At 39.4% G+C, this 16,565-nt stretch overlaps 1 protein-coding gene across 3 annotated transcripts in view; it reads right to left on the minus strand.

Moving 5' to 3' along the window:
• kif19 (kinesin family member 19) overlaps positions 1-10,901 on the minus strand; it is a 42,829-nt gene extending 31,928 nt beyond the window's left edge. The window contains exons 1-2 of one of the 3 annotated variants that reach the window (XM_011488344.3): positions 10,419-10,901; positions 9,115-9,195 (exon numbers count right to left, since the gene is read on the minus strand). In XM_011488344.3, coding sequence (XP_011486646.1) covers positions 9,115-9,195; positions 10,419-10,493 — 156 coding nt within the window. In that variant the 5' untranslated portion in view covers positions 10,494-10,901. The remainder of the gene's footprint in view (positions 1-9,114; positions 9,196-10,418) is intronic. The other 2 variants (XM_020711997.2, XM_004080613.4) reach the window with 2 other exon arrangements.
• Positions 10,902-16,565: the final 5,664 nt, after the last annotated feature.

Raw genomic sequence — 16,565 nt, forward strand, 5'->3', positions numbered from 1 at the left:
TGGATGTAAAATTTAGTCGCACACTCTAAAATTTTGGTCGCAAAATGCAACCAATTGGTCGTAGTCTGGAGCCTTGGGTCTGGCAGTGTGTTTAAGGCAGTACGGCACGTTTTGGGGATCTTGGTGAGTCCAGAGTTCAAATATCTAGACTGCTGAAAAAGATATGTTGTGTTAACCAATCAGGCTTAGGCCCAGGTGGAGTCCAAAACCAATATGAAGGAGAATCTGATCGTTTTCCTCCTGAGCTTTATGATTTTTGTTCTTCTTTTCACCAAAACAACAATAAAAAGGTCTGCTGATTTTGTTCTTTTTCTAATTTTTCCTTCCTTTGACTAATGCGGGGCAGCAAGGCTAAAAACTTGATGGTAGCTCCTCCCACACGCATCTGGAGCGTCTAGTTTCTGAACATATTTTTGGACAAGCATTGCATATCAAGTTTGATGGATGCATATCTGATGCTCAAATCGGTTTTGATTTGAATGCAGCACTATCCAAAACGTAAAGGTGAAGAAGGGGAGATGCAGGAGGCCTGTAAGGCCTGTTGACGTGGTAAGTGCGCACTGCTTGCGTGCAGCCTGACTGTTACAAATGAGAAAATTAGACAATCAGAGCATCGTTTGTATGGCATACAATGTGTACGTACACCAAGTACGTGTGCTGCATTTGTGCTCAATCAGTAAGGGGCCAGTAATTGCATAGTACTAATGACTACAGTGTGACGTCATCATCATACATACGTCATAAGTCCGTGCAACTTTCATTAGCCTTATGAGTACTTCAGATAGATTTACCTCACGCACAACAATTCAACTTTTTATGATGTCCCTAGAGGTGGCTGTATGAGCCTCAAGGGAACTGTGGAACTGTACGAAACACCTGTGCTTCCCTTCTGATGCGGCCACTTCTATGTATGACCCTCCATGGTCTTGGGCAACCAAAAACCAGCAGCAGCAGATGCATGTGACTAAGGCTTAAGCTGATGAGTGCAAAGAAAAGGAGGAGGACTTAAACATTAGATTTGTACATAAAAACAGATATAAACAGAAAAAAAACAAAATTCTAGCTTGAAAACATCAGACGTCATCTAAATCAAAGTGACAGAGCCAAACCATCAGTTCAGCTGAGGCTTTATTGTTTACATTTAGGTCTTGTCTTTATGGTGCCTTCACCAGCTGACGTTAAAGAGCTGAAAGGGTTGATCGTAAATGCGTTCTGTCCATGTGTCACACTTCCATTGGTGTGTTGATCTCTGCATCTCATCCACCGCAACCTAAATGATCGTCCCTTTAACTATTCTCTGGTTGCCATGGAAGTGTTTCTCACAAAACACGTTTTTGGTCCTGAGTTTGATCAAATAAAAGACAAATAAAGAAGCTAGGTTGAAGACAGAAAAGATTCTTAAAGTATCTCCATGGACAAAAAGACCATTTGGTTTGTTGAGACTTGAAAAACCCAGAATAGCTTTTTTGTTTGTCACCCATTATCTTTGAAGCAACATTATGACTCAAGAAAGCCATTGTGGACAATGAGGTAGCTATTAGTCATCACCACCAAATAGAGAAATGAGAAGAAACTATGTTTTTCATTTCTATTCAGGAAATCATTTCTGACCGAATTACTACTCAGCGTTCATCATATTCTTAATGAAGGTTGCTTTTTTCTGCACAGTAGCAAAAAAGTTCCTGGTTCAAATCCTGCCTAATTGTGGCAATGCTCTTCTGTTATTTTTTTTTTTTTTGCTTTTTCCACACAAAAAAACCCCCCATACATTTTCGGGTAAATGGTGATCACAAATTATGAGAGCATTTATCTTTTTTAACCTCATCTCTCACAGTAACAACAGTCTCCAGCTTTTGTTCCTCTAAATAGAAATAGGCAGGTATAGAACTGGATAGAGGTACGTTTATCTCTGTGTGCAAGTCCTCCCTTTAGTATCTGTGGGCAACATGACGACAAAAAGCCATACATTTAACAACGGCAACTGTGCGTCGAGAAAAACAAACAAACTAACAAACAAAATAAAAAAAAAACAAAGGCTCAAGATCACAAAGGAGGAAAAAAAAAAGGCAATCAAGTTCAAGCAGTGGCTTTCATGAAGACCTTTCAATCTGCTCTTTCAGAAGCACAACCAAAGCTTTGGAAAATCCACGACAGACACAATTGCAGGCGGTCATTTGATAGAAACCCTCAGTGCTGCCCTCTGCACCCTAACAATACCAACCACTATCCTGTTTCAGGGGCTTCATGATTAGAGGTGTCTGCTGGACCATAGAGCACCTGATACAGAGCACCTGACAGCAAGCTCTGTCTGTCAGGGGAAGTTATATAACAGCTCCAGCCATGGTTAACAAATGGTTGGAAGTGGTTCCTCAAGAGGTGACAGCGAGGCTTAACAGTAGACATAATGTGGTCTCCAGCTTTTTAGTCACATAGCAGCTCATTTGGAAAGACCAACTGGATTCTCTGTAGTTTTATGTTTTGATGTTCTCTACTCTTGCTGTGATATTTTCCTGGAGGAATTTAACAAGATAGAAAAAAAAAATCACGTGTCTGTGCAGCGGATACTTTTATTGAAAAACACAAAATTGTATTCCTCAAGATCTTCAAGCAAACATATTTTCTGTTTTCTATTGTTTGGATGACTTGACGAGTCTGGCAGGATGCCTCATTTGATGGAAAATCTGAAGCCACAGCGCGCCCGTAAGAGCCAAACTAGGCTAATCATTAATTACCCAGACAACAAAACCAAGAAGTGTACTCACATTGCAAAGTGGAGAGTTCTAGTCCAAAGGTCTTCATGGGTCAACCACACTGACTGTATTGAGAACTGGACTAAGTGACCCCTCCCCTCTGAGATTCTAAATAGGAAGTACCCACTGATTCCAAGAAGCCAAAATCCCATAGACTTCTACTGAGAAATAAACAGGCTTATGTGAAGAAAACGCCTCTGGATAACGATGCCTTTTGTAATGCTCAGTATGTTTGTGCAGTAACTTCAAAACAGGATTGTAAATGAATGAAAAGTTGCATCGGACTGAGGGATTCTTTTTTTTGTCGAACATTGTTTCAGGCCAAATGCTGCTGTCCGTATCACACAAAAATGTTGACTTAAGCAACTAGCCATTTTTGACACCAAGTTAACGATTTAAGCTTTTTTGCCAAATGTTGTAAATTGAATGTGTTAGATTAGACACCAGGCTCACTACTTTTCTATTTTTCTTTTTTGTTTGTTTTTAACACACAATATGATCTCACCAATTTCCCAAAGTAAACATCGTATCCACTGGGTTCTGATGATGAAAGATTGGATGGTTTATATGAATACATTTTTTATGGCTTTTTTCACATGAAAACTCTAGTCTATATTCATCAATCTAGTCAGTGTTGGTTTTTCACAGAGACTTCTGGGAAATTTACTAGGGTACTGAATTTTAGAATTGTATATAGCGATTAGTGAAGGATTTCAGACACAACCATAGTGTTTATAGGTATTTTGTTGGAAACAGTGCTTGTTTAGTGCTGCTTATATAATTTAAAGTTAGTTTTGTATCACTATGTGCTAATTTCTATTGAGCTTTCATCTTTCATATCCTGTTGTAGCACTTATGCTTAATGAATGAGGATATGCTTAATGAAAGGTGCATTATAAGTAAGATCTATTATTATTAACTATTTCACCTGAAAATGTTTTTTCTTTTATTCCAAATTTTTAAGTCATCCTAATTAGCTAGAATGCATGTGACTTGAAGACATTGGTTGAACAAAATAAGAAACATAACATGGTGTGCAATTTATTTTTCATTTTTGCCTCTGGACTTTAGGCACACAGTGTGATGGTGCATTATTTGGTGTTAGATAGGACTTTCTAACAGTAATTGGACAGTCATATATTTATCCCAAAGAAGGAATAAAGGTGTTGAACATTAGTAAGTAATGACGTTGAGAGCTTTTTTTTTTTTTTGCATCTTTTCAAAAAGATGCTGCTTATGGATTCAATCGGCAGCGGCGTGTCGGTGTCCCTTCACATCAACTCTCAGATGTAATCACAGCAATGGCTAAATTATGATCAACATCCCGTTATTTTCTGCCAGTCGGATCCTTTCCCCTCCGTCAGAAAGCAAAGATTTTCACGCTAGACAGAAGCATTTCAAAAAGTTTCAAATGATGCACTCATACCTTTTTTTTAAACAGCAAAAAAAGAAAGACAAACAACCTTTTTTGACTCACAAAGTCAGTTTAATTTTAGAACTTTTATTAGAAAAAATAGAGAATTCTAAATTAACGGTAAGTAAAAGGAAAATCTATTCATTGATCTGATGACTTATATTCTCCATGTAAATTCTAATTCATTTTAATCAATCATCCCTAGATTTTAATAAAAAAAATGCTACATTAACCTGTGTTTTATGTGGTGCAAATTATCATCTTACAGAAACAAAAGGGACCTAAAAACAGAGAACAGGCAGGTCAAACTATTTTCGACTTCATATTTGATTCTATTATAGAATTTAGGTTTTCCTGTCAAACTCTATCATTGAAGCTAAAATTCCATATATTTTTAATGAAGGACGAATCACTGCCTGATAAAAGAGACGTGTGCATCAGAATGCGTACTGAGGAAACAGACACAGGACAAGAAACGTGAAACATGTGACACTAACCTTTGTGTCAGTCAGACTTCTGATCACCAGCTGTAATGTCTTTGAATTGACATTTGGAGGATTTAAACCCAAATTGTAATAATTGCAACAATTAAAAAAGGAAATGAAATCTGGTTTAAGCTACATAAAATACCTTGTGATTTAACCTTTACCCAGAAAACATCTGGGATGTGATCCCCTGGACCCTTTTTTTTCTACATTTTCGTTATATATGTATCAACGTCCTTTGCGTTTTCCCTCTCATCCACCTTCAGAAGCCCTGATCGAACATTATGATGCAAACTATTTTCCCCTCCGACAGCTCATAGCCACATGTGTTTATGTGTTGTCTCTAAAAAAATGGAATTAAAGGCTGAACCTATTGGCCTTCTCGAGTGTCTCCTCTTTATGTAAGAGCCATAAGCAGTCCAGCAGAGTTAACAACCAGCCTACTTTAGTGTCTAGTCTACTTGCATGGTCAGCTCTCTAACGAAGATCAAGAGTGTTAAACCACAGTGGGCGACTGGAGGTCACACACAACGCACAGCAACACAAACAAAAACACACAATGAGCGGCTGCAAAAGAGACTACAGGGAGAGGTGGGGTCTAGCAACACCCAAGCCAAAAAGCACACAGGTGGAGTCCAGCACCAGTACCAGAGTGGCACTGAATCTGGAACGACAGATTGACCTAGTTTTTGTTAAAAACAAAAAAAAAACTTTTGTGCTTTCTTGTGGGGTCCAGATGACCCCACTCCCAAACAAGTCGAAGGCACTTTAATGTTGGGAGTGGGGTTATTTGGACCCAACAAGATAGCACAATTGATAAGACTTGAGCGTGCCAAAAAGACAACATGTTTTTCTGGCCTTTGGGTCCTTCTGTCAAACTTTCAATCCAATTCTGCTTTTGTATCTGTGTTTGAACATTAAATCGTCAGAAAAGGCCACACTTATTTGTGTTGCTGTTCTCTCCATTGTAGAGACGTCAAGCTGTGCAAACACGTCGCGTCGATTGAGCTAACAGAAAATACGAAAATTCCAAGACAAAGTGCGTCCTGCCTACTTTTCACTTGATTTTTTTTATGTTATTCGTAAACAACGGCAAATTTAAATGCTATGTAAAGTACTTTATGGATTAAAGTTTAGTTTTTGAGCAAAAACATTGGAATAAGGAAAAATACATGAAGTCTGGTGTGGATCCATAAAGCATTTTCTTCACTGACATTCTTATTAAATATGAAACTGAAGGTATTGTGATCCCCAAAGACAAAAAATGCCCAAATTGAAAACATACTGGGATTTAACAAATGCAGATGAATACTGTTTATGGTGTTGGAGGCTACAGGAGGAGAAAGTCTTGCTTCTTTGCTCTCCTCACACAACAGCAGAGTAACTGTTGGTCGTAAAATGTCACGACTGGTGCTGTGATAAAGTTGCTTTATTGCTTCTGTGCTTACACTTCAGGTTGCACAGACAATCCCAGCGGCGCTAATGATCCCCATTAAGAGTCTTTTCAGCCCCTGAAAAACAAAAACTCTTCCGCGGATTTCGTGTTATGTCCGTGTCTCGAGCATGGAACGCGTATTTGAAATAAAACGCAAAATGTGGCCAAACGTTGTCAATGCGTCTCCATAGCAACGAGGCTTTACCATAAAGCATTCCCTGCTGAGCAACATACCAACCTCTGCAGGACCCATGATCAACAGTTTAGTAGTTGTGGTAGGAAAGACAGGGGCTGAATGTGAGATGAGAAAGAAGTCATTTGGTCAAAGTTTTTGTGGTTTTAAAATCCATTTGTAGTTAGATAACACCGTCTAAGCTATCTTCCTCTCTCAGGGGCTAAACTTAGCATGGCTTAAGGTGTGACCTCTTAACCCTAATGTTGTTTTGTTCCCTTTTAGAAACCAATCATGACTTAGCACAGTTTATTTATTTTTTTCAAATTGAAATTTATTACATATAATTATAATATTAACCTATTTGATCTGGGGGTGATTTTTTTTTTCTTGTTGGCAACATTTCATGCTTCCTTGAAGCAGCTGTGTGTGACGTCCAGATCGCCCTTGGCAAAGCGAATTCAAGCTTCCAATGAAAAGTTATGCAAACGCCCATTTCGGGCTTCCGCGCTTAGAGAACTCTGGCGTTCTCGTCTAGCTACGCAGGTTTCTATGCCCGTTTTCCGGCTCTACGTACAAAACGAGCAGCCACTGAAAGCATGTTGCGAATTAAACCAGGTCGAACTTTGATCAATCAGGGACTTGGATGTAGTTGTGATGTATAGAGGACGCCCCCTTAATTCACAGAAGTTTCAACAGTTTGAAAATTGATAATGGACGTGAAATTATTGGTCTGTTCCCGGCTGGGATGATATGAAACCAAGTATTCTATTTATGGCAAAAGAGCTTTAAAACAAAAAGCCTGGAGCAAGATTTGCAAGACTTGCACCACTTTGACATTTCGCACCAAACCTCTTGCGAAATGTGCAATTAAACAGCAGAAAAACAAGAAAAAGGCACCTCCCTTCTTGTCCACCTTGAGCAATACTGCTGTTGACAATTGTGCATTTAGCATATTCTAGATTGGGCATCACATGCCTGATGTGATGTAGGAGATACAACAGCCAGACCCTTGGGGATGTTGCTGGGGGGGAAATAAAAAGAGCAGGTGGCAGAAGGCTTAACCTGAGCTAAAAACCAATCCAATGAGCTCATCCCTACAGGCTTAACCAGCCTTAAGTTGTCTGCTTTCTACCATTACAGACGGATCTGGCTACTATTGTCCAGTCAGCCAAGTCAGCTACCAAGGCTGCTAATCTGTCTGAGCACAACACGTTGACCATATGGTCTCTGTATGTTTACTGTCTTGTAAACAAACTGATCGATACAAGTTTTAAAAGGAGCTGCAAACACAGAAGCCATTAAAGGATGTCTGGATGTCTAAACAGATTCGATCAATCGTATATCAAAGTGGTTGTTGAGCCCAACCCCCCACCCCTGGCTTTAACATCCAGGTGGGGGACAGCCCCAGGTAAACCTGCGCATTAAAAACACTCCCACTCTCAATTACAAGCATCGTAAGCCTCACTAATCCTTCATGCTGAAGGTGCCTGAGTGGACGGGATATCACCTAACAGAAACCATGCAGCATGGACGCCACATTTCACGACTCCTCAGCAAGTTGAGCAAAAGATACACACAAAACAAACACAAAAACACTGTCTTCTTGCTGAAGTGTGTGGGAGCGGCAAGAACCTGTTATGGGGGCTGTGTCAGCACCATAACTACCATCCTGTTGTTATGCTTTAATCCCCTGAGTCCAAGCCTATTTTAATAACGTCATGATAGACACAAGTGCTGATGTGGTCCCCTAGAGCTGCTGTAATTAAGCTACACCTCACAAACAAGTCGGAGATCTCAGGGAGGGCAATTCTCCCATTCTCCAAGAGGAACTTTTCTCGACAAGAGAAAGCTGTTCTCATCACAGCCTTACCTGTACACCCCGACAGTTACGGCTATTGTCTGTTAGAATGTGTGACCCGGTCAGTTTCCGCGACATTTGCCTTTGTTGGCCCGCTTCGGAAACGCACCTCGTGCGAGCACACGAACGCTTCAATCAGCTTCAAACGAGACAGGAGACACCGCTGCAGGGTTCCGCTTATTAGCATTTGCACTGCCGTCATAATAATTCCACACTCTGCTAAATGGTCTCCAAGGGGACTGCTGCAAACAAGGTCTAATGGTAAATAAGGCCTTAATGGGGCTTTCACATATGTGCAGCTTCCACACGCCATGTGTGCAAGTTGCAGTGTGGTGGTTTTTAAAAATCATTTAAATAAGTTCCAATGGTTTTCGTTTGTATTATTTCTTAAATGTTTGGCTCAACATAGAAACATATCGTAAAAGATAAGAAATACATGAATAATAATATGACAATAAAATGACAATAAAATGACAATACTCAGCCCTCGCTCTCACAGAACAGTCCTATCTTTAGGTGTCTGCTATATTAATTACTGGAGTTATACCTGGCTGTAATTTAATTCATAAAAAGCAGCTACAATAGAAAACTGCAGAACCATCTGCATGAATTTTTTATGGGAGAAGTGCTGCAGAGCTCTGCCGTCGCTGATATTAAATTAACCCCAGGCGTTTGCTTCTGAGGCGCACTTTTATAAAAAGACTTTCCTTTCTTCAGCCGGAAAGGTCATCTTGTTGTCTGACTCATCCCGCATTTACTTACAAATGAATTGTGACATTTGAGCTTCGCAAACAAGTTCCTAAAAAAGAGCTGCCGGTTTCACCCAGGTCCCCGCAGACACCTTATCTGTCTGAGCCCATGATTGGTAGGAGGGGGGGGGGGGGGGGGCACAAAGCCAAACCCAGAGCTAGACGCTTTTTGTTGTGCACGCACACGGATGGCAAAGCTATCCGTCAGAGGAGTAGATGCGGATAAGCGTTAAGGGTGTCCTTCTCACCTGGTCGTCCACTCTGTGCGCCACAATTGTGGACCCCTCCTCCTGTTCAGCATCGCTGAGGGGTCGGATTCTTAAGGCAACCTGTAGCACACAACAGAACAAATAATTCTTTGACTTAAAATAAAGAATTCAATTGTTTTTTGTATAAGGTCCACTTCTACAGCTGTGTTTTCATGGTTTAATGCCCATTAGCAAAAGATCTATACATAAATCTAAATATATAAAAGTAGAATTTGATGATTTTGAATATTAGAGCTGTTCTACAAACACACAATATAAAAGTCCACCATTTTGTCTCTTTTGTGGCCCCCAGATTAAGATTATTTTAGAATAAGCGTGTGCAGCACAGGTGTTGTGCTCTTAAGAAGACGACAAACAACACACAGCATTAGGCTACAACAGGTGACCTTTCCATTATACGGACAAATACACGTAATACCCGATGTTTATATGTCAAGTACATTTAGACACTTCCCATACATTTCCGTGTCAAAAAAACAGTTCTAATCTGATTAGCAAGAAACGGTTATGTCTTTTTAAATGTAAATTTAAACAATACAAACAATAAAAAGAAACAGAAAAAGGATGTATTTTATTTTGATAAATATTTAGAGCTCCATTAAGCCTTCGCATTTTCATAACTCGATGGATATCTTTAACAAACAAGCCTTTTTTACTTAACAAGATCAAATTTTTTTTAAGTCTTTAAAAGCTAAATTATAAGGGAAAAAATTGCTTTAAAACCATAAATGAATTTTATTGTGGTTTTATGGGGAGCCACATTTTACCCAACTTTATGTCCATAGTGACACTGAAATAGGAGATAGATGAATTTTGATCTTAATTTTATGACTCACGTGAAAAAAGGACACAACTTTCCTTTTCTCCAGGTGCTAGATATGGCACAAAAAAAGGGTCGTTTCTTTCTCTGTCAACACTGCCCTCAAGGTGTATTAGGAGCTGAATGAGAGGAGTCAGGTGGCTTCAATAATTTAGGTTTAGGCTCAGAGCACATGGCAGAATAAAATAAGAATATTATACCAACAGCAGAATTAGAATTGGAGAAAACTATGACAAGCAGACGATTGGTTTTAACATTGATATAACTGGACTAAAAATACAAGCAGAACATGGTTGTGCCGGGGACATCAAAGGAAAATGGCACGAGACATTAGTATTTTGACTAAAACGTTGCGTTTAAAGTTGTAGTAGAAATGGCTCCTTCGACTGACTTAATAAATATGCTTAAAACATTTTTTTTTTACATGTTTAAAAAAAAGTTTCATAAAATAGCTCCAACTCACAGTCAGTTGCTGATCTTTCGACTCTCCTGTGTCCTTCATGATTGTTTTGTTGTCCGGGTGAAGGATAATGGACATCAGCGGCAGGAGACGGGGCACCGAAGCATCCTGCTCCGCGGCGGCACCTGAACGCGTCTCCCTCCACCTGAAGCCCGCCGCTCACTCTCGGCAGCGGCTAGCGGCGACAGCTGCTTCCACTCAAAGCTAGCAGGTGCAAGAAACAAGCTTTTTTTCCCCTCCCTCTTTCACTCCATCTGCCGTTTCAATGCCATGAGCGTTTCGACTCGTTCTGCTCTTTGGGTCTCAGTGGGTCGACGCTGCCCCACCACCTTGCCCCACTCCCTCCTCCTCCTCCTCGCGCAGCGTTGCCACGCAGCCGTTTAAAAACAAGCCAACTGTCCTCTCAGTGAGTCCGCGCGGCTCCGCGGTCTCCTCTGCCGCTGCTGGATCCCCGGCTGGCGACGTCCGGCTCCCGCCGTGGCGCGAGGCTCCATCGGGTTTAACCCTTTGATGCGCAACATGGGTCTAAAATGGCCCGCATTCATTTTCTATGTACGTTTATGCCCATGATTAAATGAGTTTTTATTTTGTCGTATCTTTAAAAATATATATATTTTTTACTGTTGAATATATTCCAAGAATTCTTTACATATCTTGTTTTTTATTAACCCAGATTATTATTTTCATTTTTCCTTTCATACTTTATGTATAAGAATGGTTTTTACAACAAATTTACATACACGGATCAAAAAAGACCCAGTCATTCAAGTGTGATTTTAATCAAATTACTTAATACTATCATAATAACATCTGTTTTGAAGTAATATTTTTGCAATGAGTTGGGTCAAACATTAATGTCTTTAATTGAAACATGGTTATTTTCATTTTGTAACACATACCCCTGATAGCATAACATGTCTAACAATCGGAATTGTTCCAGTATTTTAACAACTTTAAACTGGTATGGCACATCCGTGTGCACAAATTGCGACCTTTGTTTTCATATTCCTCACAAATTATAATGTGATATTTGTGCTCTGCACACACTGGCACAGATTGCCTGTATTTTCATAATAAGAATGGATTAGATTTATCTCCACTTTTCCAGACGCTCAAAGTTCTTCCATTGTGTCCATTATTCATTCACTCCTCATTCATACTTGGTGATGGTAACTACTGATGTAGCCACAGCTGCCCTGGGGCAGACTGACACAGGCGTGGCTGGCGCCTACGGTCCCACTGACCATCACCAGGATCATTCAGGCACATTCACACACCAGTGGAGCTGCACTGGAGGCAAGGAGGGTGAAGTGTCTTGCCCAAGGACACAACGACAGTTGATTGGAAGGGAGCGGGGATCGAACCGCCGATCATTGGCTGGCTTGATCAACCACCTGAGCTACTGCTGCCCAAACATGCTTTTGGTGTTGGGGTGTGCCCTCAGTGCACCTCTTCATATGTGGCATGACAAGCTCTTTGCCCAGCTCCCTGATTAAAAACATCGCTGACACCACCCAAACAGCCAGAGCGTTGTGCAGTGAAGGCATAGAGGGTGGCAACATCCAGCATGTTGTACCAGAGAACCATGGGCCACCTCTGTGTTCTCCGCTGACATTAATAGTTTCTAACCATTTGATCCATTTTGTCCACACCTCATTTTGATTTGTTATAGTATTGGATCACTTCTGGTTTCTTCTTCCGACTGTTGCCATCCACTGCTTTATTATCATGCATGGTGCTCAAGAGGCACAAAAAACAAGATATTTTGAATATATATGGAGGAATAAATGATTAGATGTAATTTATTTCAAAGTTATAATGTGTAAATACTGAGCCATATGAGAAATAACACAGAAAATGAATGTGGGTCATTTTGTACCCATGTTGCGCATTAGAGGGGTAGTGATACAAAAGTAGTTTTTATTCAAAAAGTAAGAAATGAAAAAATAAAATAATCATGTGTGATGGTCTAAAACAAGTTAATTGAGAAATACCTTGACTGCTGAATGATAACATCAATTTATTGCAAAGATATCAAAAATAAAAAACTCAGCCGGGACACTTTTGACCCATGTTGCGCATCAAAGGGTTAAAATCCTGCAACCTGTTTGCAGTGGCGTTTCTGGCACAAATGAGGCCCGCGGCAAACAGCGCCAGTAGTTCCCCTCGGTACCCCCCCCAATTACGACCCAGAAATGTACAATCCCTGTTTACGGTTTACTTTATTTTTAAATGTTTACCAAATAAAAATAATTAAAAAAAATTGCAACTAGAGGCTTGTAAATTCTTACACCTTATAGGACTGTTAGGAAAAAATACTAAAAGTAAAAACAACTCTTACATGGATAATATCACACGTTTGCTTAAGGCTTAAAATGACTTCCATTATAAGATTTTAAAAAAAATATATACAACTAGTGGAATTTAAAGCTTGAAGCCTATTGAGACGACTATTGCTGTAATATTGGGCTATATAAAAAAATTGAATTGAATAGAAAATTTTAATAGCTTACACTATTTACTTGGTCTGCTTCTCTTAGTAGAAACTAAAAATGTGCTCGTCTTGTCGTAATACGGGCAAAGTCATCAATCAAATCCTCATATGTTTGTTTCTCAGCTTATGGTTTTAATTGCCAAACCAGAGAGCAGATCTTGAGCCATGGATGATGTTAGGAACATTTTGATTAGCTTTATCTTTTTTTATCCCTACAGCTAATTTTTTCCAAGTTTTCATACAGTGGATATGATCTGGACCATTGCCATGTGAGGTGATAAAAGAACTAGCATGCTTCCAGTCATTTTTCTTCTTCACCAATCATGTTTCATCTCTTTTCCTCTCTTCTCCACTAAATAACGTTTTTTTAAGTACTGGTTATTATGGCAACTTCTTCCACCATTGTCATTCCTGGGAAAAACAAATGTGGATGGCACCTCAATCTGTCCTCTGCAAACCAGATGTGTTTGATCCCTATTAGTCATGGATAAGGGCCAGTTAGCTGGGTCAGTGCGATTTTTGTGTGTTGTTTGTAATCCTTAAAAGGCACATCTGTTGTTGTGTTGTTGGAATTTATTTAGGCATTTTGGATTGTTGTACATTTTATGAAATTATGTACACACTGTGACTGACTATGAAAATATCTTTACCTTATATACTACACTAGTAATTTACAATGATGTGCAATTCTGATGTTTGACTTTTAGAAGTGCATCTAATATAACAGGAAAAATAGAACATTCTTAAAAAATATTTTTGGACAAATATACCAAAGTAAAGGGGATTGAAACTGTATATTTTTAATGCAATTTCTGACAATAACCACCACAAAGTAATTCTAATAATACTGAGAATAAGAGACAAAGTACTAAATATGTGTCATTACAAATATCTAAATAACAGGACAGCAGGTCATTATGTCGTATTATGCTATTTTAATAAAAGCACGAGTGAAGGAATTAATAAAAATTGGTTGGATATGAGTGAATATATAATTGTATTTAACTAGCAGAATTTATTGCACAAATTGAGTTGGGATTAAATAGAAGTATAGGCTAACAATAGCCTTAGCATAACTATTTACATTTATTTTGCATATTTAGAAAAGTTGTCTTAGGCTAATGACATTAACAATGTTCAATGTCATACCTTTGTCCTTTTCACGTTTCGCTTGGTCTTCTTTCTTCTTTTTTCTAAATTTGTCCTTTTCATTTTATCGCACTCACGAAACTAACCAAGTCAGCCTCTTCTGACACCAACTACCGTTTTCACATCAGCTTGGCCTCGGGCTAAATCAATACTTACTATAGTTTGTTTGAAAGATTGGAATTGGGTTTAAAAAAGACATTTGTGGTGAATGCAGTCTGTAATTTGGTGAAAGTAGTTCGAGCTAGAGATGACTGTTAGACGGAAAAATACTCCTTATTACCTGTGTGTGTGATTCACCCAGCCACCAGTGAATTGCGCCCCCCTCTGGCATTTTTCGACTTGTTATATTCCAAAGAAGTACAGCAAAGAGGTGAGGGTGCAAATTTCAGTGTCCTGCAGCAGAGGGCACTGTTTGACATTTAAAATGAGCCTTCAGATAACGGGAATGGAGGTGCTCCGCTATTTATATTACAGAAAGGAAATAATGAAGGATTTTTTTCCCCTTGGCCGTGTCGCCCCTGGAGAGTGCTGCCCTGGGCGACCGCCCATGACGCCCATTTCATAAACCGCCACTGTGCGCGCCTGCACATGTATGTGCGAGCCTACATAGTGCTGCACGCTTGCACATGCGTTTACATGTATGTGAATCACTGTGAGGCTGTGCGTATGTACATTGAGGGATTCGTGCATTTACATATGTGTGCGTGCCTATATGATGATGCATGCGTGCTTTGGTGCACATGTAAGTGCAAGCATAAATAGGATTTCAAGCATGAACATGTACGTGCATGTTCTTAGAAAGCTGCACGCATACACATAGACGTTCATGCCCATACAAACTTTGCACGTACACATGGACGTGCATGCCTGTACAAGTGTGCGTGTGTGCACATGTATGTCAGTGTCTTTATAGGGGGGCGCGCATGCACATGTATGTGCATGCCTATATAAAGCTTCTCGCATGCACATTTCGTTGCACATATTCACATATACGTGCGTTCCCATATAGGGATGAATGCTTAAACATGTATGTGCATGCATATAGGACTTCGGACATGTACTGCACATTTACCTGCATGCCTACATAGGGGTGCGTAAATTAGTTTCTTACATTGTTGTTAATATAGGTATTATTAGGCCTAATTAAAAACAGCCTCAAACAACCTGATTAAACTTTTTTTTTAAAGTCACTGAAATGTAGTTACCAACTATGGGGGCACATGTTGGACGTGTTGGAAAGAAACTGAAAGCAGGATGTAATGTAAATGTTTTCTTTTTCTTCAAATCTAACCAATGCACTCATTTTCTATTCTGCCTTTGGTGCACCTCTTATCAAGCAGGCAACTGTCAAGTGAATCTGCAGCATTTCTTCAGCCACATGCTGACATCTGCTGGATGAAAGAGCACTTTTCAGGTATTTACCAAACATGGCTTTAAGTGAGTTTCAATCTATTAAAACGCTTGTGCTATCTTAGATAACCCACCCTTACATTGACGTGTTATTCCTAACATGACAAAGGTGGATAAAGGTGGAAAGATTTCATGTAATCCATGGACACCAGTGAAGATCACAAATCATTGAAGAAAAAAGGTTCAGAGCACTGTCGAGTGGGTCTAGATGACCCAACTCCCAATGTTAAAGTGCCTAGGATTGCACAAGGGTTACAGCAAGGCTGTATATATGCATGGACAATGGGGGCAATGACCCCCCCCCCCCCCAAATGTGAAGTCCTGCAAAAATCCACAATTAACTAAAGATTAAAAATGACAATAAAACCTGACAAAAAAATGAAAAAAAAAAAAAAAAACACGCACACAAAAAATAAGATAAAGGACATAATGAAATGTAAGGATGGACAGTATAATATAATCAAGTGTAATGTCACCCATAGAAAATGCTTTGTTTCCGCTTCCAACCACATGAAGTCGGACATACGTCTGCAATGTTGGAACCAGATGTCCTCAGGAAGCCAGCTTGTTAGAAGGCCACACCTCTTCCACCTAAAGCAGGTTTAGGAGTATCTGTCAATCGATGGGGGGTGGGGTGGGGGTGGTGGGGGGGTAACTCCAGTTAGCCATTTACATCTAGATAAACGCAGCCTCAACAGGGCACAGACCCATGTCCTGCTTGTGCCTGTTCCAAGCCGGGTAAATGCAGTGTCAGGAAGAACATTCAACATAAAAGTTCTAAGACATTAGCTCAAAGGAGAATATATATATATATATATATATATATATATATATATATATATATATATATATATATATATATATATATATATATATATATATATATATATATATATATATACACATTCATAAAGGCTTATGGTCTTGGAGGGAAATTGCTCTTCCCGATATTCCACCATCCCCCCATAAATCCGTGCCTACTTTAAAGGAATCCATATGTTTGATGAATTGAATGGCATTTCCAAGTGATAACTAATTAATTAGAAAATGAATTAGTCTTAGTTTTTTTTGCATAAAAATCATCTAAACAGAAGAAA

The sequence above is a fragment of the Oryzias latipes genome, chromosome 19 (genome assembly GCF_002234675.1).
Source record: "Oryzias latipes chromosome 19, ASM223467v1".
In the NCBI taxonomy this organism is placed as follows: domain Eukaryota; kingdom Metazoa; phylum Chordata; class Actinopteri; order Beloniformes; family Adrianichthyidae; genus Oryzias; species Oryzias latipes.